We start from the raw sequence: 27,643 nt of genomic DNA, 5'->3' as shown, positions 1-27,643 counted from the left end.
GGATGGGTAGGTTTGGACTGGGGTACGAAAGGGCGTGGGTGGTCCAGGTGGGATGAGCCGTGCACACACAAGAACAAGGGTAAGAAAATATCACGGGGCAGCAGGCGCACACTGCTGGCTGGAGGGAGTCGGTGTTGGAAAATAAGAAATATGACGTTGGAAAGGGAGCATTCAGGCTGGGGGAAGTCCTGCACCCACGAGAAAGGCTTTAGTCTGACAAGGGTGAAGAACCAGTAGTAGTTGCGGGTAGCTAATCGGATACGCACTGATTTATAAGCCATTTCTTTTTAAAGCGAACATCGGAGAACTTGACATACGCTAAGCACTTGGTAAGCACGGCACACAGGTGGCCTTATTTCTAACAATCCCTCCACTCCATGGAATTCATTTCTGTTTCAGTAAATATCCATCTGTATAATTTTAAGTGGCCGCAGAGCATTCCCTGTCATGAAACTTACCTATCCCCCGGTCTTTGGGTAATTAGGATGTCCTTTGCCCTTTAACAAGTGTTTCCTAAGTATGCTTGACCCGGTTTTTGCAAGATCTTTTCGCAAAATCGCCCAGTTTGGCAACTAAATTGAATGCTAACAAGTACAGCTGGTGAGGCAAAGGGTGGAAACAGTGATAAGACCTGCACCTTTCACTCATTTTCCTCCCAGCAGGTAACAACAATTTCATTCCCACCTACCAGTGTCGAAGACAGTCTGTTTCCCTCTCCTCAGAGTACTGCTCTCTTTTTTTTTTTTTTTTAAATCTCTTCCTAATCTGAAAATAGCACTAGTGAGATCCAACTTTTGGTTTACAGGCTATTTGTATCTCTTCTTTTGTAAATCATGGATTTCCTTTGGTAAGTCTCAAATCACTTCAACTCTTCTGGCCTAAGATAGAGAAGAGAATATTACCTCAGGCCACTCATTAAATTATTAATTTGAACACCACCTTCACATTATAGTCACTGGGGGCTGTTTCTAGACTTGTATTTCTTTTTTAAAGGAATCTTTGAGACTATTTACGTCCAGTGACAACAGCTCTGACAGATAACTGTCCCATCTACATGGACACTGATATTTTAAAAATGACAGTACTAACTCATGTCCATTCTAGAAAATACAGAAAACTCACAAAACATAAATAAAAGTCATTTAGAATACTACCACACATTGAGAACCAATGTGAAAATTTTAATGTAATTAATATAATTAAGAGGGACAATGCTGAAATCGGACGGCCTGGCTGTGAATTCTTGCTGTCTGCCACTACTTACTGGCTCTTGGCCACTGACCTACCTTCATCAATCTTTGGTTTCTTCATTTGTAAAACAGGGTCAATGAGAGTATCTACTTCACGGGAGTGCTTGATTTAAACAAGGAGATAGAAGTAAAGTATTTGGTACTGTTTCTGGCATAAAGAAAGAACTAAAAGATGTTTGCTACTATTGTTACCATTAGGTTGTGAGAATGGAAGGAGACACACTGTTTTGTAACCTGCCCTTTTAATGTAACAGTATAAACACTTCCCCATATGAGCAAATTTCCTTCTGCATTATTTCAATCCAAACTTAGAGAAATTGAATAAGATTTTTAATGTAATATCTTTAAAATTCTAATTCACTACAATAAACCTGTATTTTGTTATTGTTTCTAGACTAATCCCTTGTAATGATCTGCTTATTCTGACATCAGTAGTACCAATTGTTTCAATACTGCATCCTTTTAATAAAGGCATACATTTTAATGTAAAGCAAAGTCTCATCATTTTTTTTTCCCAGAAGTTTCTTGGCTACTTGGATCAACATTGTTCTTTGCGATAAACTTCCATTTTGTTTAGGTTGCAAAACAAAAAAGTCCCTCTGTGACTTTTTCTTGTATTTTGTTTGTTTGTTTGTTTAAGTAGGCTCCACACCCAGCATGGAGTCCAAAGTGGGGCTTGAACTCACAACACTGAGATCAAGACCTGAGGTGAGCTCAAGCGTCAGACGTTTAATCAACTGAGTCACCCAGGAGCCCCCACTCTATGATTTTTACTAATAAAAATTGTTAAAACTATAGATTAATGAGGGGAGGAGTACTTCTTTACAAAATTTAATTTATTCAGCTCTTTTATTAACCTATGCAAAACTTTACAGTTTTTCTATAGAATTTACACATGCAAATTTGTTTTGATTAAAAAGAAAATTGGTGGATGACCACTGATTCAGTACGTATTTGTTGAGCATCTACTACATTCCATGCACTGCTCAGTGGTCTTCTACACCAAAAATGACCCCTGTCCTTCCATATGAAGATTATAGTTCAGGGGCGCCTGGGTGGCTCTGTCCATTAAGTGTCTGCCTTCGGCTCAGGTCATGATCTCAGGGTCATGATGCAGGATCAGTTCTGCATCCATCTCCTCGCTCAGGGGGGCCTACTTCTCCCTCTGCCTGCCACTCTCCCTGCTTGCGCGCTCTTTCGCTCTCTCTGGCAAATAAGTAAAAATAAAATCTTAAAAAAATTAAGAAAAAAAATTTTGTTAAAAAGATTATAGTTCAGGGAGGGAAACCAACAGTAATCAAAATCACACAGAAATGTCAAGTCACAGCCCCTTCAAGAACTTACAGCTAGAGCACAGTCAGGTGTAGCAATAGGCAGGGACCGTTTCTCAGCTCCTTCTGATAGCGTTCACCTGTTGGAGGAACACTTCTGATCCCCACTGTAAAAACAGGGAAACTGAGGCCGAGAGGCTAAGTGACTTGCCCATGGTTACCCTCTGACAAAAGTAGTGCAGGTGGGATTTGAGCCCAGTCTGGTTCTGGATCTGTGCCGGAGACAGTGAAGGGAGACCAGAGGGAAGTTTCAGATTTAAAAAGTTGATGGGGGCGCCTGGGTGGCTCCGTGGGTTAAGCCGCTGCCTTCGGCTCGGGTCATGATCCCAGGGTCCTGGGATCGAGTCCCGCATCGGGCTCTCTGCTCGGCAGGGAGCCTGCTTCCCTTCCTCTCTCTCTGCCTGCCTCTCTGCCTACTTGTGATCTCTGTCTGTCAAATAAATAAATAAAATCTTTAAAAAAAATAAATAAAATAAAAAAAAATAAAAAGTTGACGGTCCACGGACAGCCGGCAGGATGGGCAGAGTAGTCCAGACAGAGAGAGAGCACACTGTAAATCTTCTGTCTTAACCGGCTACAGCTCCATATTTTATCTACCCACATTACTGAATTCTTAATAGCTCTATTAATGCTTCCATTTATTCGGTGGATAACTGGATCATCTACATGTAATGATATCAAGGTCTTTTTAATATTTATACTCATTTAGCATCTTACTTTACTAGATAAAACCTCAAAAAAAGTGCTCAATACTAGTACTCCTGCTTATTCCTGACATTAGTACTTCACTGAATGACCCAGAATTCCTTCAAGTTTTAACGATAAGATTCTTCATTTAAGCATCCAGTGGGAGGATGCTCTATATGGCTATGGGTTAACATTGATATATTTTACCATATAAAGGAAGGATTCTCCTATTCTTTGTTTTATCAAAGATTTTAAATCAGGAAAGCTGGCTGAACTTTCTCAAGTGCTTTTGGAAATTTCTTTATGATAATCATATGATTTTTCTCCTTTGACCTGTTAAGGTGAATAATTTGATTTAAAAAAAAAAGTTGAGCCATCTTTTTTTTTTTTTTTTTTTTTTTTAAAGATTTTATTTATTTATTTGACAGAGAGATCACAAGCAGGCAGAGAGGCAGGCAGAGAGAGAGGAGGAAGCAGGCTCCCCTAGAGAGCAGAGAGCCCGATGCGGGGCTCGATCCCAGGACTCCAAGATCATGACCTGAGCCGAAGGCAGCGGCTTAACCCACTGAGCCACCCAGGCGCCCCTAGCCATCTTTATACTTCTAAAATAAATTCTAATTGGCCAAGGCACATCATTACTTTAATTGATAGCTGGCTTTAGCTTATTAATATTTTACTTAGGATTTATGTAACTATTTTATAGCTTTCTTCCCACCCCCTCACAACTATATTAAATTCTGGCATCAGTATTTTTTGCTGGTTTGGTAGGATCTGTGAGAGAAAAATGGTTTGTTATACTATACCCAGAGTTGTCTGGAACAGAAGGTTAAATTTGTTCTTCCCAATTTAAAATTGTTTAGCTCACTATGGCTTTGATTACTTTACAATAAAAACCCAACCATCCATATTTGGATGGTATAAATTTCCACAGGGTCAGGAAAACTTTGTTTTCCTCCTTATTCAGATAACGCAAGTAATATTTATCTTATATATTTTTAAAGATTTTATTTGAGAGAGAGACAGAGAGAGCATAAATGGGGAGGAGGGTCAGAAGGAGAGGGAGAAGCAGACACCACCCCAGCTGAGCAGGAGCCCGATGCGGGGCTCGATCCCAGGACCCTGGGATGATGACGTGAACTGAAGGCAGATACTTAATCGACTGAGCCACAAGTAAAATGTCAAGATAATTACTATAGAAATAGTCTTCAAAACACAATACAGAATCTTATCTTTCTCTTCTAGATCATCTTAAACATTTATTGATTGATTCATATTTTCATCTTATTAGCAGGAATTTCTCCACATTTGTGTCTAAATTCTCATGGCCTCTACAACTGTCCACACGGCCCCTCATTCCTAATGTACATTTGCCTCTGCTCACCTATTTATGTGTTAGCTGAGCAGGTTGATGCATTTTAGTCTTTTTTAAAATACCAACTGTTGGATCTATTTATCGATTCTATTGTTGCTGTTTCTCATTCATTTATTCTGGCTTTGTTCTAGGCATTGTCTCCAATTTCCCTTATTTCCTTTTCTTGTTGCTCAAGCTTAGTTTCCAAGTCATTTATTCCCTGTCTTCTTTAATATGAAGAAGCTGTCAAAGGCTTAAGCAGAAGAAAGATCACAGACAGTTGTGGGAGAGAAGAGCCAGAAGACGAGAGGAGAGAGGCCAAGTGGCAAGCCGCAGCTCGCTAAAAAGGGGGAAAAGTCCAAACAAAGGCAGAGACTCCTGGGTTGAAATGGAGCGTCAGACTCCAAAAACGTCTATGAAGTAAAAAAGGACAGGGCTGTGAGAAAAATCAGGCATGGAAAGAGGACAAAGGCACTGGTTCAGTTTGTGCAGCAACACAAGATGCGGGGCCATTAACTGAAATGGTAAGTTTAGGAGGAAGAAGGGTTCCAGAGGGTGGTGGAGAGCCCAGTGCCCAGGAGATACTCAAACAGCTGTCACGCATGTACTTGGGAAATTCCAAAGAAAGATAAGAGCTACAGGTATGAATTTGACCATCATTAACTTAACAATGGATGAGTAAACAGGGGACGGAGGTAGGATCTCCAGGACAACTCGGGAAGCTTAAGTTTAACAACAAAAATAAAGCTGACCCTGGTGGGGGCAAGGTATTGAAGAGGTCAAGGGAAAATCAACTTGGTAATTTGCCTTTTCTTCCTAAAGAACTATCTGAAGAACATTTCTTTGAATTGTCTTACATCTTTGCCATACAGCTATACACAGAGTTATTACGGTGATTTTCACGTTCCATTACACTCCCTGATCCCTGAAGTCAAATATTTGTTTCTTCTCCTTTTTCTTGATGAGCCTTGCTAGATAATTGTCTTGACGTTACCAGTATTTTCAAAGAACCAGCTCTTACAGTGAAATTTAATTAAATGTGACGTCAGGGGAAGAGGAGTTTGGAAGCAAAGCGTGAGAGCAGTTCAGGGCGTGGTCTGTGGAGCCAGACTGACCCCCATCAGACGCCTCACCGGCCGGCTGACTGCACAAGTCCTTGTGTATCTCTTAGTCTGTCTCCTCATTTGTAAAACAGGAACAGCTGCCACCACACATCCTCCCAGGGCTCTTGTGAGGAGGGGATATGGGGCTTACAATTCACAGGAAAGGGTTGGGTTTGAACAGCATGGGTCCTCTTACACATAGATTTTTAAAACAAATACGGTATACTACTATAAATGTATTTTCTCTTCCTACGATTTTCTCAACCACGTTTCCTTTTCCCTAGCTTATTTCATTCTAAGAATACGGTATATAACACATATACGAAATATCAATTACTTGTCACTAGTAAGGATTCCGGTCAATAGTAGGCTATTGGTAGTTAAGTTTTTGGGGATCAGAAGTTGTACATGGATTTCTGATGGTGTGCATTGGGGGGGGACAGGATTGGTGCCCCTAACCCCCACATTGTTCAAGGGTCCACTATACGCACATCCAAGCTAAAATTGTTGGGAGGGTTTTCCTGTTCATTTCTTCTTCCTTCTTAAGATTATTTTGGTTTTCACAGCACTTTACAGCTTTCCAAATGCTCTCACAACACTTTCCTTTGGTCCTCCATTCCCTGGGGGAGGTAGAACACGCTTTAGGCTTGTCACATACATGGGGAAATGAGCTCAGTGTGAATGGATGTATCTAAGGTCACAGGACGAAGAAACTGCAAAGGCGAGCCCGGCCACGTCCGTGCTCTAGGACACCACATCAATAGAGGGGCATGGTCCCCTTGTCACCACCCATCCTGCCAATGCCGGGTCCTAGTAAGAGATGGTTTGGGTAGAGCGATACCACCAAACTTCTTTCCCGTCCTTCCAAACCCCACAGACAGCTGATTTTAAGCCAGGTTTTGGTGGAGGCACGAGGAGCTGACTGCGGTAGGTTCCAGAAATAACTGGAGATGTGGAGACAGTACATAGAAACATCTCCTCTGAGGAAGGAGAGAGCAGAGAGGCCGCTGGAAGGACGGGTGGTCCTGTCTTTGTTCCGTATTTTTTCTAGACAGGAACTATTACAGCCACTTATGCATGCTGAGGGAAGACAGGAGGGAATGAGAGATCTGCCACACAAGAAGGCTACACTCACGGAGGCTCCAAGGACGCCTCATGGAGACAGGACCAGAAGCAAAAGCTATGGCTAGAGCTGCGCGCAGACCGTAGCTAGGATCCTGGGGAAGCTCTCCTCTGATTGCCTCCTTCTCAGTCAAACCAGATGACCTCACCGTGAGGTGAGGCGACAGTGGCTTTGGAAGTTGCAGGTATTTGTCATACATTCATGTCGGCAGGTGAAAAGGACTGAAAGCTTGTGAACAGCAAACCTAGAGGCACCTCCGGAAGGAGGACTTTTTTTTTTTTTTTTTTAATTTTTTTAAATTTATTTGACAGAGAGAGATCAGAAGTAGGCAGAGAGGCAGGCAGAGAGAGAGGAGGAAGCAAGGCTGATTGCCGAGCAGAGAGCCCGATGCGGGACTCAATCCCAGGACCCTGAGATCATGACCTGAGCCGAAGGCAGAGGCTCAACCCACTGAGCCACCCAGGTGCCCAGGAGGACGTTTTATAAAGAACCAGACGGCTGCCGGGCTGTACCACCCCTTGACCCCTTGCTCTAGTTATAAAAGTGTGCCAAGTTCACCTGAAACAAGGATGACCGGGCTTTTCCCGTGGATAGGCTAGAACTTGGAACTCAGGCAATTCTAGTCCGAGCTGTAGGGTGGCTGGGGGAGAGCACTGAGCACTACCGTGGCTGGGGGAGCGACCCGGAAGGCCACGCAGCTGCTCAGCCTCATCAGTATGCTGCCTTTTGCTTTTATCAATTTCTGCACTTGTAAGACAACCACGGTTGAGGACCTCGTACGTCACACTGGTTGATGGTCCCGAATGGTTAGTTTCTTTTAGAATGTAATAACAGGAAAAGAAGGAGGAAGAAAAGTTCTCCTCTTCTGAATTCAAACACTTCTTTTGCTCTAACAAAATATTATTCATCTGTACCTGAGATGTGTTATCATAAAACAACTTGAAAACAGAGGCTGTCCCCTGGGAATTAGATTATAAGGTCAACATATAATTAATCCATTAGAACAAAGATCTGCAAAGGCCATCTTAAAGAGACAGAATGGTTTTCTAACCAAGCATGAATATAATCTGATCAAAGCTGCATTAACCCACACAAAAGTATTAACACACGTAAAGAATGTGTACAACCAAAACAAAAGGAGCTGGCCAGCTGCGCAGAATGGAAAAAGAGGCAGGAAAGCAAACGATGTGGCACAGATCCAAGAACAGAACGGCACGGGGGTGCTGGAGCCAGCAAAGTGAGCAGCCAGCCTGAGCCACGAAGGCTACTCACTTAGCCTGGGGTTGTAGCACAGACTGAAGACACAGCAGATGTTCCAAGTGACACATACTTTTAAGAGCCAAACACTTTCTCATAAACCTACACATGCTCTCAAATAGCATCAACTCTACTGGGAAAGCTGAAGCAAATCTACACAATGATGGGGAACCCTTAGCGAAAAGGGAACAATCACTTTGAAGACTTTATTTATTTATCTCAGAGAGACAGAAAGAGAGTGAGAGCACGTACCCGTGAACAGGGATGGGGCAGGGGAGAGGCAGAGGGAGAGACAAGCAGACTCCCCACTGAGCAGGGAGCCTCACGCAGGGCTTGATCTAGATCCCGGACCCTAGGATCAGGACCTGAGCCGAGAGCAGACGCTTAACTGACTGAGCCTCCTAGGTGCTCCCAGAGTCACTGTGAACACCCCAAACACAGGCAGCAAAGGTCATGAGAGAACTCAACTGCTCTTCCACGTACAAGAGGCAGACCAGCTGACCCAGGACTTCTGGGTGTCTATGTACAGAACACCAGCACCTGCCTGGTGCAAATCCACTGTGCTGGTACCTGAGCCAGAAATCAAGTTGTACCAAATTATCTCCAAATGCAACGAAGGTAACGTGGCATGAGACTTTATTAGCAAGCTTAAAACCAGCTATCGGTTATGTATTTGGGGTTCTTTCTAGTCACACAGGTTGCTCAGTTTGTGAGAAGTAATGAAGCAAACACCAGTGACACATCTGTCTGCATATATGTCACATTCCAAAAAAAGGTAAAAATTAAAAAAGAAAAAGTCACAGAGGAAAATCTTAGCAATAATGCAAAGTGAAAAGTATTAAAATGCTGCTACTTCAACAAGTTTTGCATTTATTCTATCTGCAAGATAACAAGCCCCAACAAAAGATAAGATGGTCCTTAAAACACCACATTGTGAAAAAGGGAAGCTTCAAAAGTCGGTCAGTTGGCCACGTATTTGGAGAGTGCAGCAAAGCCAAGCCGTGTCTACGTGCTACAGAACTTCTTGAAAAGTCTGTACGCACAAAGTGTCCTGCCACTTCCTGTAGGCAGAGGCTACATAGGGTAGGTTCTGAAACCCAGCTTTTGCCCTCCTCCAGAGCAAACAAACCCTCAGTAACTAAAGCTGAATGTGTCTACCAGCGGACAGACCTTTTAAAAGGTAAATATAATTCTTAACGACAACAGATCTGTTTGAGAAAGTTAATGAATATGCAAATGCCACAGCTATCATCTTCATAGGGTTCATGCTGCGAAACGCAGCTCTTAAAGGAGAAACTTTCTGAAAGATGCTGTTCAGGTAGGAAAATAAGCAAGCCTCCTCCAGACAACACCACAGGCCCCAGGGCTGGGGGATAGAAATCTCTCTACCGCTCTATCTATGCCTTGGTCTCTGCACTCAAAATAAGCTGCATACCTATACTGGCAAATTCACTTATGTATACCTTAAAAAATAAAATGGAAGAGATCTGCCACAAAACTATATACAATAACACATAAAGAAAACCAGGGCCAAGAGAAAAAGGATCAAGCAAATATAACAGTAAGGGTTACTACAGTTACCATGACTGAGCATAAAATTTGGTCCTTAACTTCCTCATAGCCAGAACCAAAAAGGAAATAACTCTCATTATAAAAGTGTCCCTCTACTGATTCTCTGCCACTTCAAAGGCACAGCAATGATTTAGACACTGTGAGCAGTAAGACTGCTGGCATCTATTTAAATAGCTGATTTCTCCATTAGGAAAGATACTTAAACAATCTTTAAGTCTTATTGTCAAAAACACTGTGAGGTTTGTACCTACTTCCTTATTTTTCTGGCAGTTAACACCTCCCGAATCAGACACAAATGCTCCTTTCTTCACAAAGAACTGTGGGAAAATAAGCTCAAATCTTACATTATTAATTTCCATGAACTAAAAAAAAATGACTTCCGGTTGTAAATGAATCGTTGAAATTGATCGAGGCAATAGGCACAGGTTGGTGCTAATCCTAGATGATGACAGCCATTTCAGAAGCGCTCTAAAGACATCGAGTACAAGGACTAACTCACTTCGGAGCAGACAAAAGTCTTAAGAAGGCAGTAAAAAGAAAAGAAAAAAAATCACAAAGTCACCGTTCCTACAAATATTCCACTTTCAAAGAAGGAAAATCAAAGTATTCCCGAAACAATTACAAGAAGTACATACGTTTGAAGAATTAAAATACATCTTAGTCTGTAAAGAGCATGTAGGTATATTTAATACACAATGAACGCCATCTTCGAATGAGATGCAGATCAGCTTTGGTAGGAAGAGCAGAGGAGAGAGAGACGAAATCTTCAATCCACAGACACACTACAGTTGATCTAGACCGTAACTTACCAGATCGACAACACTGGGGTGTCAAAGCTCACTCTGTCCGGGGCTGTGTTCATGCCACCTTACCAGAGGCTTTCCCTGACCCCTTCGAAGAGTTGCACAGTATTTTTTATTGATCAAGACACTTATCAGTGGGCCTACTGCACCTTCAGCTCCTCCCCCACCAGAACGCAGGCTCCACGCGGGGAAGCTGGCTGGCTGTGCTGTATCCCCAGGGTCCAGAACACTGAGTAGCAAGCAGTAGGCACATGGATAGCTTTCCTGGGAAAGAACAGACCCATGCTAGCTCTGCAGTTCAAAATACTAGGTGCAGTCAAGCATCCTTCCATCTATGTGGATATAAAATTCCAGAAAAGTTATTTAAGAGTGTAACTTTCAGGGCACCTGGGTGGCTCAGTGGGTTAAAGCCTCTGCCTTCGGCTCGGGTCATGATCCCAGGGTCCTGGGATCGAGCCCCACATCGGGCTCTCTGCTCCGCAGGGAGCCTGCTTCCTCCTCTCTCTCTCTCTCTGCCTGCCTCTCTGCCTGCTTGTGATCTCTGTCTGTCAAATAAATAAAATCTTTAAAAAAAAAAAAAAAGAGTGTAACTTTCAACAAAGGTGAAAGGTGTAGGACTTGATCATGAATACTGATAAGAAATTATACTAAGAGGCAAATATTACTGAGGAAATAATACACAAACGGTCAGGAGGCCAGGTTCAAACCCTGACTCTACAATCTACCATAGAATCATCCCTAATTTCTTTCTGCCTCAGTTTCTCCTTAGGTAAAATGGGGATAAAAACGGTACCAACAGCCCTGCTGAGGATTAAATAAGAATGTACACAATGTTTATAGATATGAAACCAGGTGGAAAATTGGGGGGAAACTTCTGTCCTTATTTCTTCCCACAATTCCAAACTACGAAGAGGCAATGGTAACAAGGAAGGAAAATTTCATTTTTATTTGAAAAATATGGGGATTCTTGGGTGGCTCAGTCGGTTGGGCATCTGCCTTGGACTCAGGTCATGATCGCAGGGTCCTGGGATTGAGCCCCGCATCGGGCTCCCTGCTCAGCAAGGACTCTGCTTCTCCCTCTGCTCCTCCCCCTGCTTGTTCTCTCTCTGACAGATAAACAAATAAAATCTTTTTAAAAAAGAAAAAAAATGGACATTACAGTGCTCCCTCTTTTTAAAAGATTATTTTTCCCACAGGAAAACAGTGAGATGATCTGATGTCTGTGGTTATACGTGCCTTTCAAGCAAAATACAAAAATTATGCTGGAAGTGAAAGCTGAAAGGGGCCTGGGAACAGCAAAGTCAGGCTGAGACCCCTGAAACCTGGGTCATCCATGCTTGTCTCTGCAGCTGGACCTCAGGGAGGCCCGGCCCCTTCAGCATAAGGTTGCTCCCAGGGCACTGGATTCCACTTGACGGTGGTCCACATAGCACAGCCATTGCCAGTGCTGTGCTATGGGCTCCCACCAGCTGTTGCCTTTGGCTCTATAATCACTGGGGGTTCTGTCTTAAGAGAACACCCATACAGCTCATCAGAAGGTGTGCAGGCTTAGACCCAAGCAGGCATCCATTCAGCCATCTGAATCCAAATGCTGTGGGAAGGTTTCTCAAAAGTGGCTTCTGTGTCTGTCCCCTGTACAGGAACTGGCTTGATATGGACAAGCTCGTGACTGCAAAGGGCAGCAAGGGATGACGATATGATTAACAGACAGCGAGGCTCCGAAAAACTGGCTCGTTCTAGATCCTGGTACTTATCTAGTTCCTCATGTTGATCAGAAGGGGCCTCTGGATTCAGAACATGAGCCCCTAAGTTACGATATGGTTAGCTGTAAATCCTGAATTTGTTCCTACATCTGTTCTTGTTAGGACAGTGAGGGACTGGGGGCAGGTTTCACAGGGTCCAGCTTCTAGCCTCTTGTCAAGATGAGGAGGGAGAAATGAGAGACACTCTAGGGATTGCTACCACAACAGAGATGGCTTCTGTCATGTACTGCAGCCAGTAAAGCTAAGAGAAACAGCTAGAGTGCCAAGGAGCATCAGCAGTTGCCTTCGGGAATGATTAACTGGGGCTAACAGCAGGGGCCAAACCACTTCAGCACCTGTCAGCAGCTCCAGAACACTGATGTCAGCCCTGGGGTGGCTGGCTCAAAGACCCATGCCACACATTTGCAACAGCACATTTGTAATTCCAAACGATGAAAATAAGTAGTACGTGGGGGAAATAAATAGAAAGTTGAAACACATGAATAAATTATGCTTAAAACCTCATAACAGAGTGTCCGTCCTCTGAAGCAGAGAACACCAAGTGATGGTTTCCACATAGGAGAGAATTGCTAGAATGGAAAGAATTCCTCCAAATGCCTAGTTCATGAAAATCCATACAATCTAGGGAGAAAAGCAAAATACAGGTCAAAGTTGGCTCAAATAAGGACTCAAACCCTGGCATAAGCCTGATGCCACAGAGTGAAATAAGCCACCTAGGTTAAGAAGATGAAGCAATTTCATAACAGGAATCGATTTTCATCTTCCATTGCCTAGAATCTGGGTCTCCCTGAGCCAGTGAGCACCACCACAGGACTACAGGAAGGAAAGGAAAATGAAGACTTACAGAACAGCGTACTATACGCTAGCAAATTCTACAGTTGTGGTTTCCTACCTGTAACCACTTAGTGCCTAAGACAAAGTTTCGTCTGGAGCCTGCCGGCCTGGGCCCCTCCCTTTACAGCTATGGGGGCTCAGGAAAGTGCTGGTTTCACTGTGCCTTAGGTTCCCCATCTGAGGAAAAGGATCTACCATCCAATGAGGTAGTGGCTGGGGTGCGGACTGATTTAAGAGAACAGGCTAACCAACCTAAGGCTAAACCTTACAGAAATGCCCGGCATACAGCAAGCACTCCATATATGTTGGCTCTTTCTGACTTTCCTCATAGCCCTCTTGTGAAGAAAATGAAACCCTGTAATTAGGTAACAGGGTCTTCAATTTAGAGAGGCAGCAGTTTTGCAAAGACAAGCAATTAATTTACACAGAGTAACAGAAAGCGACAGAGGTACAAAAGCCATTCTTTTCCCACGCTACAATGTTGGCTGTGTTCTGTATGCCGTTACTAGCCAAGGCCCACCACAAAATAAAGTCACATACCTTCCAGTGAGTGACACTTCCTTAAGGGATTCAGATTGTGCTTAAAGGAAATCAGAGTGTGCTAATCTTGACATTTCATCTCAACTAAAAATTACTTATTGTCTTTGGAGCTACACAATAGTAAAGAACCCTGCCGTCGGACCATAAAAGCAACCAGCCAGCTTCTAGGGAGTTCCGTAGCCCCAAACCTTTCAAAACCAAGTCTTGAGAGAATTCTGGGGAAGAGGAAAGGGACAGGAAGAGAAAAGGAAGGGAGGGGATTGGAGGAGGAAAAGACCCAATGGAAAACCTCAAAACAAAAAAACCCCATGCACATGCATTTGGCCCCCCAGGCATCTGCTGTGACTTACTAAGCTGAGGGCAATAGCGTCCATCTTAATGAATGATCTGGCCTAGTTCCAGGACACACACAGCTCTGACATACAGAGGCTCAAGGCCTGCAGGGCCCTTTTTGCCCCCCTGGGAGACATCTGACAAGTCACAGGTCAGTCTTAAAGAACCGGAAGCAAGATGTCATCGAGCAGATAAAACGGGCTTGAGTTTTTTCTTTCACGCATCAAATTTTAAGAGGTTGTGTTTAATACAAGACATCAACCCAGGAGGTCAGAAAACCTGATTTCCGGCTTAAGACTGACCAGGCATCCCCTCTCCGGGCGCCGGCCCCAGTGTCGTCCCTCCCTCGCTCCCCGGCACCCGCGGGGCTCAGAGCGGGTACCGGGGATGCCCCGGGCCACTTGCCATCCTCTCTTCCAACCTTTCAACAGTTGCTAGGACTCCGGAGGGGCGGCTCTGGCCCCAGGAACAGGCTGTCCGCTCTCTTCTCCACTCACCACCCTCCCCACGGCTGCTACGAGAGGAGGGCGCGCAGCGGCGTGGGTGCGAGCGGCTGGAAGCGGCCACCGCACGACACCCCCCGGGGCCGGCTCCCGCAGGAGCACACGCAGCACCGCGGCTGCCGGCGGCGAGGCCCGGGCGGCCCCGCACCTCGGCCCCGGGGCCCGCCGTTCCCACGGCCCCGCCGCCCCCGCGGCCCCGGGCGACCCGGACGCCCGCCCGCCGCCGCCCACTCACCGCCGCACTCGACCGAGTACTGGTCTCCCCAGTCCCCGGACTGCGGGCTGCAGCCGCCGCCTGCGGGGGCCTCCTGCTGCTGCCGGTGCTGCAGCTCCTGCTTGAGCAGGGACAGCGGCGAGTAGTGCTCCGTGGCCAGGGTGCCCGGGCACGGCCCAGCGGACAGGACCCCCAGCAGCAGCAGCAGCAGCAGCACCAGGACGCGCCGGGCAGCGTCTGCGGCGGCCACAGCGCCGCCCCAGCAGCAGTAGCAGCAGCAGCAGCCGGCAGGTGCCATCTTTCCTCAAGGCGCATGTGCGGCGGCCCTCGCCGCACGCTGCGGCCTCCCAGCCTTAACCCGCGGTGGGCAGGTGGGCCGTGGCAAGGGGGCGGGAAGGGGTGTGGCGTTGCCTGCTGGGAGTTGTAGTCTCAGCTCGGCCAGCCGCGAGCCCCCTTTCCGCGGCTGAGACTACGAATCCCAGCAAGCACCGCACGGGACAGGCTTTCCGGTTCGGTTTCTAACGTCTTCCCCCACCGTCACTGAATCGGAAGTTCTCGGCTGCAGTTGCGTGGAAATGGTCACGGGTGGGCGGAGTGGGCTACGGCCGGGCAAGGGAAGCACAGAAGGCGTGGCCGCGGGCAAGGGGAGCACGGAGGGGGTTGCAGCAACTCCTGCAGCTGCCTCGGCCTCCTGCCCGTACAGGTGCATCGAATGCAACCAAGAGGCCGGGGAGTTGTACCGAGACTATAACCACGGAGTGCTGAAGATAACCATCTGCGTGAGTTGTCAGGCGTGGAGTGTCCTTGGGAAGAACTGGCGCGGATTTGGGGACCGTGAGGGGCCGTGGGATCTGTATATCAGGGGCAGTAAAAACCGACGACTTTCAGGGTCCCCTAGCATAGCCCACAGTTCGGAACTCGACATTCCCGTCCGGGATCAGTGGAGCGTTTGCGTGGTTACCTGTCGTGTGAGAGAACTCCCCACCCGAAAGCGGCTTTCTCGTGCCCGCGGTGTTTGCTGGTGAGACCCAGCGTGGGGAACGGATCCGCGAACGCAGATGGGTGTAGACGTCGTGCGGAGAAATTTAAAGATGGGATTAGGTTGACGTTCGAGTTCACGCCCAGACTCTTCGGTTCTTAGCAGTTCTCCCTTTCATAGATGAATGTTAACCACCTGTGCGGTCCACACCCGTATTAAATGTCCCCGGTTTCATCCTTTGTGGGTATTGACCGTACAGTGTGTGTTAGGTGCAGAGCACCAAGCTTGACCTTGGCGGTAACCAAAACAAAAATGATGAAGTACAAATTTTGCTTTCAAGGTGTTCATAGTCTATAGAGGATGGTTGAATGTTTCAAGGGTCACAAAATTGGAGGTTCTTTTTGGGGTATTAGAAGAGAACCCGCCACATAATATGCAGTCCATGTGTTTTTGTCCCATTTCTGTTCTCCTGATGATTTTCTAATAATAATCCTCATTAGAAAAACATGGTCTGTAGTAATACAGAAGAGAGTAGACAAAGTGTGAATGTGTACCTGTGTCATCCGTTGTCCACTGACATAATCACTTTTCCTCTCTCAAGTCGTTTCCCTCCCTTGGAAAGATCTCCACCCGGTTAAATCCAACATACCGTCTGATCTGTCTCCTCACCCTTTCGGCTGTACTTCAACTGAGGAAAAATCACCTAAATTCATGACCACTAACCTCGTGTAGCCCTTGATGCCTGGCCATCACAGTACATTTCACTAATCCACTCACATTCCTACTCTGATGAACCATCCTCACAAGCCTTCTCTCAGGTTTCCCATGTATGCTTCCCTGCTTTGCTAAATAGAAGAGAGAGAGAGAGAGAGAGAACTTGCACACGCTTTGCAACCACATAAACCTAGTATTTGCACCCGTTATTCATATGCTCTTTCTTCCCTCCTGTTAGAATGGATGAACCGTCCGTACACTTGTCTCCAACCAGCCTGCTCTTGTGCCCTTGACCCATCTGTCTTCTTCCATTTATTTAGGGACACCTCTGCCACAGTACTCTTCTGCTCTCCACTGGATCCTTCCCACCAATGTATGTACTAGACTTTTTTTAAGAAACACACAGGCACGGTCCCTCACTTCCTCCTTTAGCCCCTCCTCTTTTCCCCTTCCCTTTGACAGCAATCGTCCTTTAAGAGATATTTGTACTTGCTATCTTTATTTCCTTTCCTACTTTCTCTTGAATCGACTTCAGAAACACTTTCCTCCACCACCATGACACCGGAAACTGTTCTTAAGATCACGATTGCTGAATTCTACTTCACTAAATCCCATTATCCATTCTCACACTGCTGTGTGCAGTTGCCAGGACACCAGATTCTTCTAGTTTTCTTATCTTTTTTTTTTTAAAAGGTTTTATTTATTTACTTGACAGAGATCACAGGCAGACAGAGAGGCAGGCAGAGAGAGGAGGGGGAAGCAGGCTCCCCACTGAGCAGGGAGCCCGGTGTAGTGCTTGATCCCAGGACCCCGAGACCACGACCCAAACTGAAGGCAGAGGCCTCAACCCACTGAGCAACCCAGGCGCTCCTAGTTGTCTTATCTTACTGGCTATTCTTCTCAGTCTCATTTCTGGTTCTTCTTCACCTGCCTTACCTTTTAACCATGAAGCATCCTAAGGCTCAGATCTTGGGCCTCTACCTCTCTACACACTCTCCTTTGAAGAACTCCTGCTGGCTCATGGCTTTAAATTCCATCTAAACTTTGACAATTCCCAGATTTAAACCTCCAGCCTGAATCTCTTCCTTGAACTCCGCAATGTCCCCGCATGTCCAACTACCTACTTGATTTCTCCAAATGGATTTTTGTAATTGCGTCAGACTTTCACAGCTAATAGCAACTCAACCATTTTAGTTCCTAAGGCCAAAAAGCCTTGTACTCAGTCTTGATTTCTTTCTCCCTCATTCCTCATTCGTTTGCTTGGCAGAGCCTGTGTTAGTCTTCGGATGATGTCTTCAGATTATGTTTAGAATCCCCTGCTTTTGACCACCTCTACAACCGTGACCCCTGCTGTCATCCTGTCTCACCTGGGTGATTGTCCTAACACTTCCCTTACTCTCCTGCAGCTCCATTGCTTCCTGAATGTTCTTAAACCAGACAGGTTGCTTCCTCAGGGCCTCTGCACTCTGCGTGGAGCACTCTTCGGTCAGGTGTCTGACATAACTCCCTCCTTCAATTATTTTTATTTTTAATGTCTCAGAGAGGCCTCGTCTGACCACCCTGTTATAAATTGTGATTCCTCCTCCCAACTCAGGTATGTGTATCAACTCTCCCTGCTTTATCTTTCCCATAGCACCTGTCATCTTTGAATATTCTATACAACTGACTTATTTATTTATTGCCTACTTTGAATATTCTATACAATTGACTTATTTGTTATTTATTGCCTATCTCCTCCCACTGAAATATAAGCTACACAAGGACAGAAAGTACGTGAGTATGTATAATTTCTTCATTAATACAGTTGGCACACCCAGGACAGTACCTGACACATAGTAAGTACACAATAAATATCTGCTGAATGCATGAACCATTTCTAGGTTTTTCGATGCTCATATCTTTGGCCATTGTGGTGGCCCTGTGAGCTGTATGGCATCTAAATTTAATGACTTCTGTACTGGCCCAGTTAAATGATCTGTCCTAAAGATGACAACCACATAACTGTGAATACAGTCTTTCATCCAGTAAAGCTGTAACTGTCTCTGCAGTTAGTGATCTTTAATGATACAAATTAATCTTTATCTTTTTTTAAATTATTGGCATTAAACTAACAAAATCCTTTTCCTAATCACCAGTGCTGGCTTCTCTGGAATTATATTTGGAATATTGAGTGATGGTACAGTACATTATTTTACTCAGTCATTCCCTGATGACTTAGAGTGCGTAATATCCTCATCTTTGTCATGATAATACATAGTAATGCCCATAGTGGTATTATTTAGGAAAAATCATTTAGTTGATGCTGAACTCTGAAAATTAAATTGTAAAATAATTCATTTTTTAAAGGCTCTCTCGAGTTGTGAGAGTAAAAAGTTTTTAGACATCAGGCTATTTGTTCTGGAAGAAAATGGCCCAAGTTTCTATAAGCTGGTAACTCATACACACTTTGGTCTCTTAGCTGCTGTCTTTGGAGCCAGCAGCATACTCATCCTGATCTCCTCCCTGTGTTTCTCTTTCTCTTTGTTCTTCCTATTTTTCCACTGCCAGGCCTCCCCACTTGCCCCTCTGGGTTTCCCTCATTCTCCTCCATCTAATAGAAGTGTGTCCCTTGCTTTTAACCATTCCCTCTCCCTCAGCTGTTCACAGTTTATTATAATTATGTTTAAAGATCTAGTACTTTTGATCTCCTGTAGCACCTGGACTCTTACCTGTGCTCAGATATTTGATAAGTTCATGATGGTAACAAAACCAGACTCCTTCGAGATCCTCCTAAATTTCGAGTCTGTTCAGTACTACACTATTGAGCTGCCACACTTAGATGCTGGGTGCAGAGATGAGTAGGACACTGTCCTGCCCTCGAGGAACTTAAAGCCTAGGGGTTCCGCTTTCAAGATGTGTATTTGCTGGGGCGCCTGGGTGGCTGAGTCAGTTAAGCCTCTGCCTTCGGGTCATGCTCAGGTCATGATCCCAGACTCCTTCTTGCTCAGCGGGGAGCGTGCTTCTCCCTTGCCTGCTTCTCCCTCTGCCTGCTGTTCCCTCTCCTTGTGCACACTCTTGCGCGTGCGCTATCTCTCTGACAAATAAGTATAAGTAAACAAAATATTTTTTTAAAAAAAGATACATGTTTGCTTATTGTGGCGCTGAAATGAAACAGATTTGAGAATGAGTGGGGAAGGTCATGGCCCCGGAGATGATGGGGAGGAAGAAGCAGCCAAAATATTCACAAAATATTGTGTTGGCCAATGTATATTCTAAAAGAGATGTGATTCACTAGAGAACTGGAGAGCATAGCGTCAGAGAGTCATTCATACCCATGGTGAGATAGAGATGGTGGAAGTGTTTGAGTTTCTGGGGTGTGCACGGTCCCATGCTGTAGGGATTTCTTAGAGGACAACTTTCTGTTTCAGGGTATTTGTCTAGTAAGTAGTAAATGGAATGGAACAATTTTTTTCAAAATCAGAAAACATATCTAAATGTAGCCGTCAGCCACTCAGATGTTTTACAACATTTGTTTGTGTGCGTGTGGTTTCCCAGATCCTTACATTCAAGGTGAAGGAAGCACCCAAGGGAAAAGCAAGTAATAGGAAGTGAACAAGGAAAAATGAGGCTGAAGCTGATAGGGAGGGAACCAGCAGACCCTAATGAATTTTCGATGTTTATGAAATATTCAGAAGGCGAGGAAGGGAAGGCGTAGAACAGAGCATAGCACATGAGGCCAGAAGCTGCTCCTTCCGTTTGCGCTCGTGTCCCTGTGTTCATTCCACTGAAACCCTTGCGGTAGCAGGCTTATTCGTCTGCCTTTTCTGAACTGTAAGGTCCTGGAGGATAGAGACTTCGTCTCAAAGTGAATATCCTGCACCTTGGAGGTGCCTGGTCCATAGAAAAGACAAAGTAAAGCCAGCTGTTCTAATGAATGTTGTAGCCACTCCAAACACATTGGTCCGGCCACGTCCGCCGATGCTGGTTTCTGCCTACCTCCTTCTAAAAAGTGTCTAAATCCTGGCATAGGCTTGCAGTGTCTGAAGATGGGTTTTAGGGAACCTTTAAAGGACAGAGAAAAGACCCTTGACCCGCCAGCAGTTTCATTTTACAATGAAGCAACATCACAGCAGGTGTTACAGTGTGGTTTGCGGAGAGGAAGTGTTTTCCACACCGATAGCATAGGGAGGGTGTCTAGAAAACAGCTCCTTGTTGCGAACGTGGGATTTCTGATTCTGTGCCTTCTGTTTAGGCCCTGGCTTACTGTTTGCCCAACTGAAAAACTGCAAAATTATTCATCTCTTATGCCTCGGTTTTATTAGGTGCATTTAAATTTGGGATAATAGCACATCTCCCTTCATTGGTTCATTTGATTGATGATTCAAAAATATATCCATTTCTTGTCAATGACATGAGTGAAGTACAGAGACTCTTAAGTTGGAAGTGATTTGTTCATTACATTTGGATTAGAGAGTTAATATCCTTCAGCACACTTCATTTCCTGCCCCAGGGCTTTGATGTAATTAAAAGGTCATCCCCCGTATGTTTCTGTGTTCATCACTTCTGTTTCCATTTTATCTTCTCAGAATTTCAAATGTTTTGTTGGAATTGTAGCCATTAGAATAGTAGCCTTGATTCAACTTTTGTAACTAAAACTGTTTCAGATGTCACATTTCTGATGAGCTTGTTCTTGTACACCTGTGTTTTATATGTTCTGATGATGTTGGGATTTGGTAACATTGTAATCACATGTCCAAAAAAAGGGCAATTTCATAGGAGTCACAGGAGAGTCTTATAGGAGAGTCTCATAGGAGAGCCCAGGGGTCTTGCTTCGGGTCACCTAGAACCAAGCTGACCAACCCACTTCCTTTTTTACAGCTCACGATCCTCCAGGGTCTTCACTGTCTTCACTGTCACAGAGACAGACCCATTTTCTTTCCATAGTCTCGATGTTAGTGGAGAAAAAAAACAGGTTTCTCTCGGTATCTGCCATGCCCCGGATTGTTGACGCTGTGCTACACACTCTACCTGCTTTAAGCTTTCAGAAGCTTTGGGTGTGGGGGTTACTCTTCTGAACCCCTTCCTCCAAATCATGTTGCAAGAATCACAAAGTTGATGGCCATCTAGCCAACAGGGAACAATTTCTCAATAAAAGTATGTTATAAATGTATTTATTTATTTTATAATAAGTCCTACAAATTGAAAGTAGCATTTTCTGGGATACTTTTCTGCCTAAAATCAATCTTCAAATCAAATATCTTTTTAGCTTCTTACATATGAGATTAAAAGATTACGGTCTCACACCTAGAAGATTATATTGTCATTTCTGAAACCAGGGCTTCTGTAGGTGAACATTTTGTGTCTGAAGAGAAGTTAATTTAAATTAGTGCTGGTATGTCCTTATTGCTGTAGAAGTCCAAAATAGACTCTGCTAGTTTGAAAGCCTTTAAGATTTCAGAATCTATACATTTGCTTGTTCTAATATTATCTCACATTATTTCAGAAATCCTGCCAGAAACCTGTAGACAAATATATCGAGTATGATCCTGTTATCATCTTGATTAATGCTATTTTATGCAAAGCCCAGGCCTACAGACATATTCTTTTCAATACTAAAATAAACGTAAGTTGTAATAATTTTTTATTTTCTAATTTTACTTGATGATGCTTTTGTACTTTTAAAGAATAATAATTTTGAAAAGAATTAAAGACCATTATTTTTTAAAAAATTCTAGGGGCGCCTGGGAGGCTCAGTCAGTGGGGTGTCTGCCTTCAGCTCAGGTCATGATCTCGGGGCCCTGGGAACAAGCCCCGCATCGGGCTCCTTGCTCAGTGAGGAGCCTGGTTTTCCCTCTCCCTCTGCTGCTACCCACCCCCCGCCCCCGGTTGTGCTTTCTCTCGCTTGCTCTCCCCCTCTCTGTCAGATAAATAAGTAAAATCTTCAAAAAAGAAAAGAAAAAGAAGATGCTAACAACGATGGGTCCTTTATCTCAGCAGTGTCTGGAAGTTTCTAGAAATAACAGGCATTGATAAACACGGTGCACAATGTTTAGTGAATATTTAAGAATAGGGTCACTGGGAGGGAACTGACAAACCAGGGCTACTAGTTTGCCTTTTAGTGGGTTACCTTTTGAAAAAGATGTCAATTATTTCTAACAATACAATTAATATAAAATTATATCTAATATAAAATTAAATATATCCAGGTAGGGAGAGAATTACACCTAGAAGAAGTCAGCAAACGTTAAAAAAGAAATATTTTTAAACAATTTTTTGTATTTTTATTCTACTGAGGGAATCCCTCCCCTCCACCCCCCAAGTTAAATAACCAGGGCAGTTTTTAAACTGCTGGAGCATTGATTCCCAAACTTTGGTACACAGTAGAATTACATGGGGGAGAGGGAGGGCAGTTAATCTCTCCAAGTGAGGCCTCACGTAGAATCAATTAAATCAGAATCTTTGGGAATAGGTTCAGGCATCAGTATTTCTTAAAACTCCCCAGGTAATTCCAGGGTGGAACCAACTAGAAGAAGCTCAGAAATCCGCAGTGATACCTGTTCCTGGACTACATTGCGTTTATACATACACACTTTCTTTTCCCCACTTTCTATAGTTATAGACAGTCCAACCCATAAGAGTAATGTATTTTTTTATTTTTAATTTTTTTTAAAGATTTTCTTTATTAGAGAGAGAGAGAGCACACGCACTGGGGGTAGGAGCTGAGCACAGAGCCTGATGCAGGGCTTAGATCCCATGACCCTGAATTCATGACCTGAGATGAAACCAAGAGTCCAACACCCAACCAACTTAGCTGTCTAGGTACCCAATAGAGCAATGTATTTTAAAAAGCCAATTCTTGGGGCGCCTGGGTGGCTCAGTCAGTTAAGCATGTGCCTTCAGCTCAGGTCATGATTACAGGGTCCTGGGATGGAGCCCCACATAGGGCTCCTGGCTCAGTGGAGAGCCTGCTTCTCCCTCTCCTCCCAGCTTGCGCTATCTCTCCCTATCTCTGTCTCTCTTTCTCTCTCAAATAAATAAATAAAATCTAAAATAAAATAAAATATTAAAATAAAAAGCCAGTTCTTGGGATTCCTGGAGAGCAGTGTCTGGAAGTTGGCTCAGTTAGCTAAGTGTCTGCCTCCTCATTTCCGCTCAGGTCTTGATCTCAGGGTTGTGAGTCTGACCCCCACGCTTGGGCTTCATGCTGAGCATGGAGCCTGTCTAAAAAGAATTTTTTTAAAAAGCTGATTTTTGGTACCTGGTATTTTCTTTTTTGCCAAAATTTCAGCCTTTTAAACTTACAGGGGACTTTCTACCTTTTAATTTCTGTCTTCAATATATGAATTCATACTCATCGGGCATAGGGCCTTTTTTTTTTTTAATTTATGTTCAGACTAATAGCTTCCTGTGAAGTATGTTGGAATCTTCAGGTTAAATCTGTTCTCATGGCTGCTTCCACCTATCCATGAGGCACAGAAATTCGATTCTGTTCTCATTCAGGACAGACGCTAAAAGCATAGTGAAGGGTGAAGTACTATTTAAAGCAGTGTTTCTTAACTAGGGGTGTACATCAGAATCCTCCTTACCCCTAGAACTGTTTCAAAATTGCATGTCTAGGACTACTTCCAAAGATTCCGGGTCAGGATTGGGGCCTAGACCTTCGCAGTCCGAATAATCTTCCTGGGATTCTGACGGGCGTTGCTGACAAAGCAGCTCCGGTTTACAGACGACACCATGACCCCCTTAACTGAGCAGTTCTGAATTTGAAGAGCTATGCAATGGGAGCCTCTTCCGAACCGCAGATACTTCGCTGTGTCTGTGCCTGTTTAATATTCCGCACAATTGTTTCTTTACCCTGTGATTGGCATTGTGTTTTTGACTCCCAGATGCATTGGAAGCTCTGCATATTCTGTTTGCTTTGTGAGGCGTACCTGAGATGGTGGCGGCTTCAAGATTCAAACCAGAACACTGACCCTAACGACTTCATCCGATATGCCAAGGAGTGGGATTTCTATAGAATGTTCGCGATTGCCTCTCTAGGTAGGAGGAAGCCGCGCTTTCCGTTCTTAGTGAACTAGTAACTGCTGTTCTGAATAAAAGTGAGGTGGGTGGTCTTGATCACTGGTAAGAGGAGGAGGTTAATCCAGGACTTGAGGCTAAATGTTTAGTTGTGTCACCAGCTGCTCGGTTGGTCTGTCTAAATTAGCTACTTTCTTACTATTTTGTTTGTTACTACACATATGTTATGGAAATGGTTATATATAGCAGATGAGAGAGTTTCATAGAATATCTTGAGGCATTATATTGTTGGTAAAATTCCTCAATTTAATTTCTCGATTGTCTAATTTAAAGATTACGTAGGTCCCATCTTTATGAAAACAGATGGATAATTGCCAGGCATTATCCAATGTATTATGCTAATTGTATAGAACCGATGCGACTAGGGAACACTTCTTATTTATCTGACTGCGTTCAGGGAAAGTGGCTACTGGGGGTGCCTGCGTGGCTCAGTGGTTAGGCATCTGCCTTCGGCCCAGGTCATGATCTCCGGGTCCTGGTTCAAGCCCTGCCTCGGGCTCCCTGCTTAGCTGGGAGCCTGCTTCTCCCTCTCCCTCTGTCTGCTGCTCCCCCTGCTTGTGCTCTCACTGTCAAATAAATAAATAAAATCTTAAAAAAAAAAAAGAAAAAGAAGAAAGAAAGAAAATGGCTACTGCCCCCAAATTCCTTATGTTTCGGAATTACTTTTCTTCAGAATTCAAATTTATGACTTGGGTCAGAATTGTCTTAATTTCTGTGACTATTTTCTTACTTACTGGTTTCCATGCTTCTCCGCTTCTAAACTCTTTGATTATAAAGAAATATTATTATAATAATATCGAGTCTCCAGTTCACTGCAGTGTCAGATTTCTGCACTAGGTCATCTTTTGTCCCATTTTCTTCTCTGTCTGCCCTTACTCCCTTGGTCTCCTCATGCAGTTCTGAGGTTTTAAAATTTGAGTGCTGGGGCACCTGGTGGCTCATTCGGCAGAGCAAGTGACCCTTGATCTTGGGGCCATGAGTTTGAGCTCCATGTTGGGTGTAGAGATTACTTAAAAATAAAATCTTTTAAAAAATAAAAAAATAAAATCTGTATGCTAAGGATTCCCAAACATCCATAATAATATTAAAACACCCTTGAGGGGCGCCTCGGTAGCTCAGTCGGTTAAGTGTCTGTCTTTGTAGCCCCATATCAGGCTCCCTGCTCGGCGGGGTGTCTGCTTCTCCCTCTGCCTGCTCCCCCTGCTGGTGCTCACTCTCTTGCTCTCTCTTTTTCAAATAAAGAAATAAAATCTTCAAAAAAAAAAAAATCCTTGAAAACATTGCCTAAGCCAAGAACTAGAACCTAATATAATTTTAAGCTTTAAAGCAAAGGCTATGAAAATTTCTAAGGATAAACCCTTTTATGTCCATAATTTTTAATATATAAAATAAACCAGGCTTATTCCCAAAATTTGGAATTACTGTAGCACCTACTCTATAGCGGATATTTTGACACTCAATCAGAAATAGTTTTCTACTGTTACTTAACTTTTTTATCCAATATTAAGTTTTGAACCCCTAAAATAGCTTATAGAAAATGTGTTCTATAAATACAACATCTTATCACATAAACACTGCTTTTACAGTTTGATCAACTTAATGTGCATAGTCATCCTACCTTTGGTAGGTAGGTTGGGGTTCTCCCCTGTGTACATCTGTGGAAGCAGAGAAGTAGGAAGGCAGGTGATTTCCTCAAAGTCCCACAGCAGGTTAATGTCAGCACGGAGACGGGTGGCTGTCTGCGCTCCCCACGCGGTGTTTTCCCGTGCCGCACCCCGTAGGCAGGTAGCTGGTTCTGCTGAGCCCATCGGATCCACGAACGCCTCAGGAACAGAAGCTGCAAGATACCTGCCTCGTGAAAGACAGTGCAGAGCCCGAGGGCTGGTGCGGGTACATAAACCTCTCGAGTTCTGAGTTAGAAAGATACGGAGGGGGGCACCTGGGTGGCTCAGTCAATTAAGCACCTGCCTTTAGCTCAGGTCATGATCCCCATGTCCTGGGATGGAGCCGCATCCCGCTCCCTGCTCAGTAGGGAGTCTGCTCCTCCCTCTCCCCTTCCCTAGGCTCCTTCTCAGGCTTGTGCTCTCTCTCGTGCTCTCTCGCGCTCTCTCTCTCTCTCCCAAATGAATAAATAAAATCTTAAGAAAAGAAAGAAAGAAAGATGGGAAGGTTATCTGGTCCACCTCTCTGTCCAGTACAGGAAATCCTTCTCTCAGTTCTGCAAGGTAGTCTAGCTTTGTTTGAACATCTCCAGTGACAGGAGACAACCCACTATTGTTAGATCATTCTTGTTGTTAAGGAGTTCTTTGTTGCTTTTATTAAAGTTATTTTTATCCAAATCTCAGGCTATAATTTGCGCCTATTTGAGCAGATCCTTGCAGTTGACAAGTCCTAGAGTTATTTCGCAGGGAGATGGGGTGTCTCCCCTGAGGGATATATCAAATGGCTTGTAGGCCAGCCATCCAGAGTTATTTTTATTGATTCTAATTGCCTATGCTTGGAACCTTTTTAGTTTGGCTCTCTTTGGTTATACAACATATTAGGAAGAATACAGTTGTCTCTCCTATAATTTGATACATGTGTTCCAGAAAAACCTGATTCTACAGAAACCTGAATAACACAGTTTAGGGGGAAAAAGAGAATTAGGGACAGACCCCTCAAAACATACCCAACTGGGTAATCAGAGGAACTAACAATCTTAATAAACATCACGTAACAGTGAAGAACTGCCAGATTCCTAGTTAATAGGAACAGAACAGACTGCTCTGTTCCGTGGACCCAGTGGAATTGTGGCTTCAGGTCTGGACTTGGTCTATGAATGCTTCGCGGAAGGATAAGGAATTGCACTCAGAAAGTTTGTGGAAAGGAGTAAGGGCAGTTTTAAATGGAGTAATGGTATTCGGAATTGGCAGGTAATAGGCAACAAATAGTGGGAGACTGAACAAAGAAAACATCTTCGCGTGTAATTTTTAGGGTGGGTCCCATCTTTTGGATTTAAAAATCTCCTCCGTGTCCTCTTTCATTCTTTCCGTGGAGATCTAGAACGCCAAAGTTGTCTAAACAGAACCTTACTACCTAGAAAGAACTTCAGAGAGCTGATGGTTACCGTTCTCACAGACTTACTTTTACTTCCGGGGACCCTGAAATACTTCATGGAAGACTTGCTGGAATGGGCTTCTGCAGTCACACCAGCAGGATGTGACGCAAAAGGCGGGGGCTTATTTATTT

General features: G+C 44.2%; 2 protein-coding genes across 5 annotated transcripts in view; one reads left to right on the top strand and one right to left on the bottom strand.

Annotated features, from left to right (window-relative positions):
* LOC111160475 (tetratricopeptide repeat domain 13) overlaps positions 1 to 14,962 on the bottom strand; it is a 76,430-nt gene extending 61,468 nt beyond the window's left edge. For both annotated transcript variants that reach the window (XM_022523613.1, XM_022523614.1), the window contains exon 1: positions 14,686 to 14,962. In XM_022523613.1, coding sequence (XP_022379321.1) covers positions 14,686 to 14,962 — 277 coding nt within the window. The remainder of the gene's footprint in view (positions 1 to 14,685) is intronic.
* A 260-nt stretch (positions 14,963 to 15,222) lies between these two features.
* LOC111160513 (ARV1 homolog, fatty acid homeostasis modulator) overlaps positions 15,223 to 27,643 on the top strand; it is a 17,213-nt gene continuing 4,792 nt past the window's right edge. For 2 of the 3 annotated variants that reach the window (XM_022523664.1, XM_022523663.1), the window contains exons 1-3: positions 15,223 to 15,443; positions 21,840 to 21,959; positions 24,223 to 24,376. In XM_022523664.1, coding sequence (XP_022379372.1) covers positions 15,240 to 15,443; positions 21,840 to 21,959; positions 24,223 to 24,376 — 478 coding nt within the window. In that variant the 5' untranslated portion in view covers positions 15,223 to 15,239. The remainder of the gene's footprint in view (positions 15,444 to 21,839; positions 21,960 to 24,222; positions 24,377 to 27,643) is intronic. The other variant, XM_022523665.1, reaches the window with a different exon arrangement.

This window comes from Enhydra lutris, unplaced genomic scaffold, assembly GCF_002288905.1.
Source record: "Enhydra lutris kenyoni isolate GAN:26980312 unplaced genomic scaffold, ASM228890v2 scaffoldscaffold76, whole genome shotgun sequence".
NCBI lineage: Eukaryota > Metazoa > Chordata > Mammalia > Carnivora > Mustelidae > Enhydra > Enhydra lutris.
Note: the sequence above shows the minus strand (reverse complement) of the source record. Positions and strands in the feature narration are given on the sequence as shown.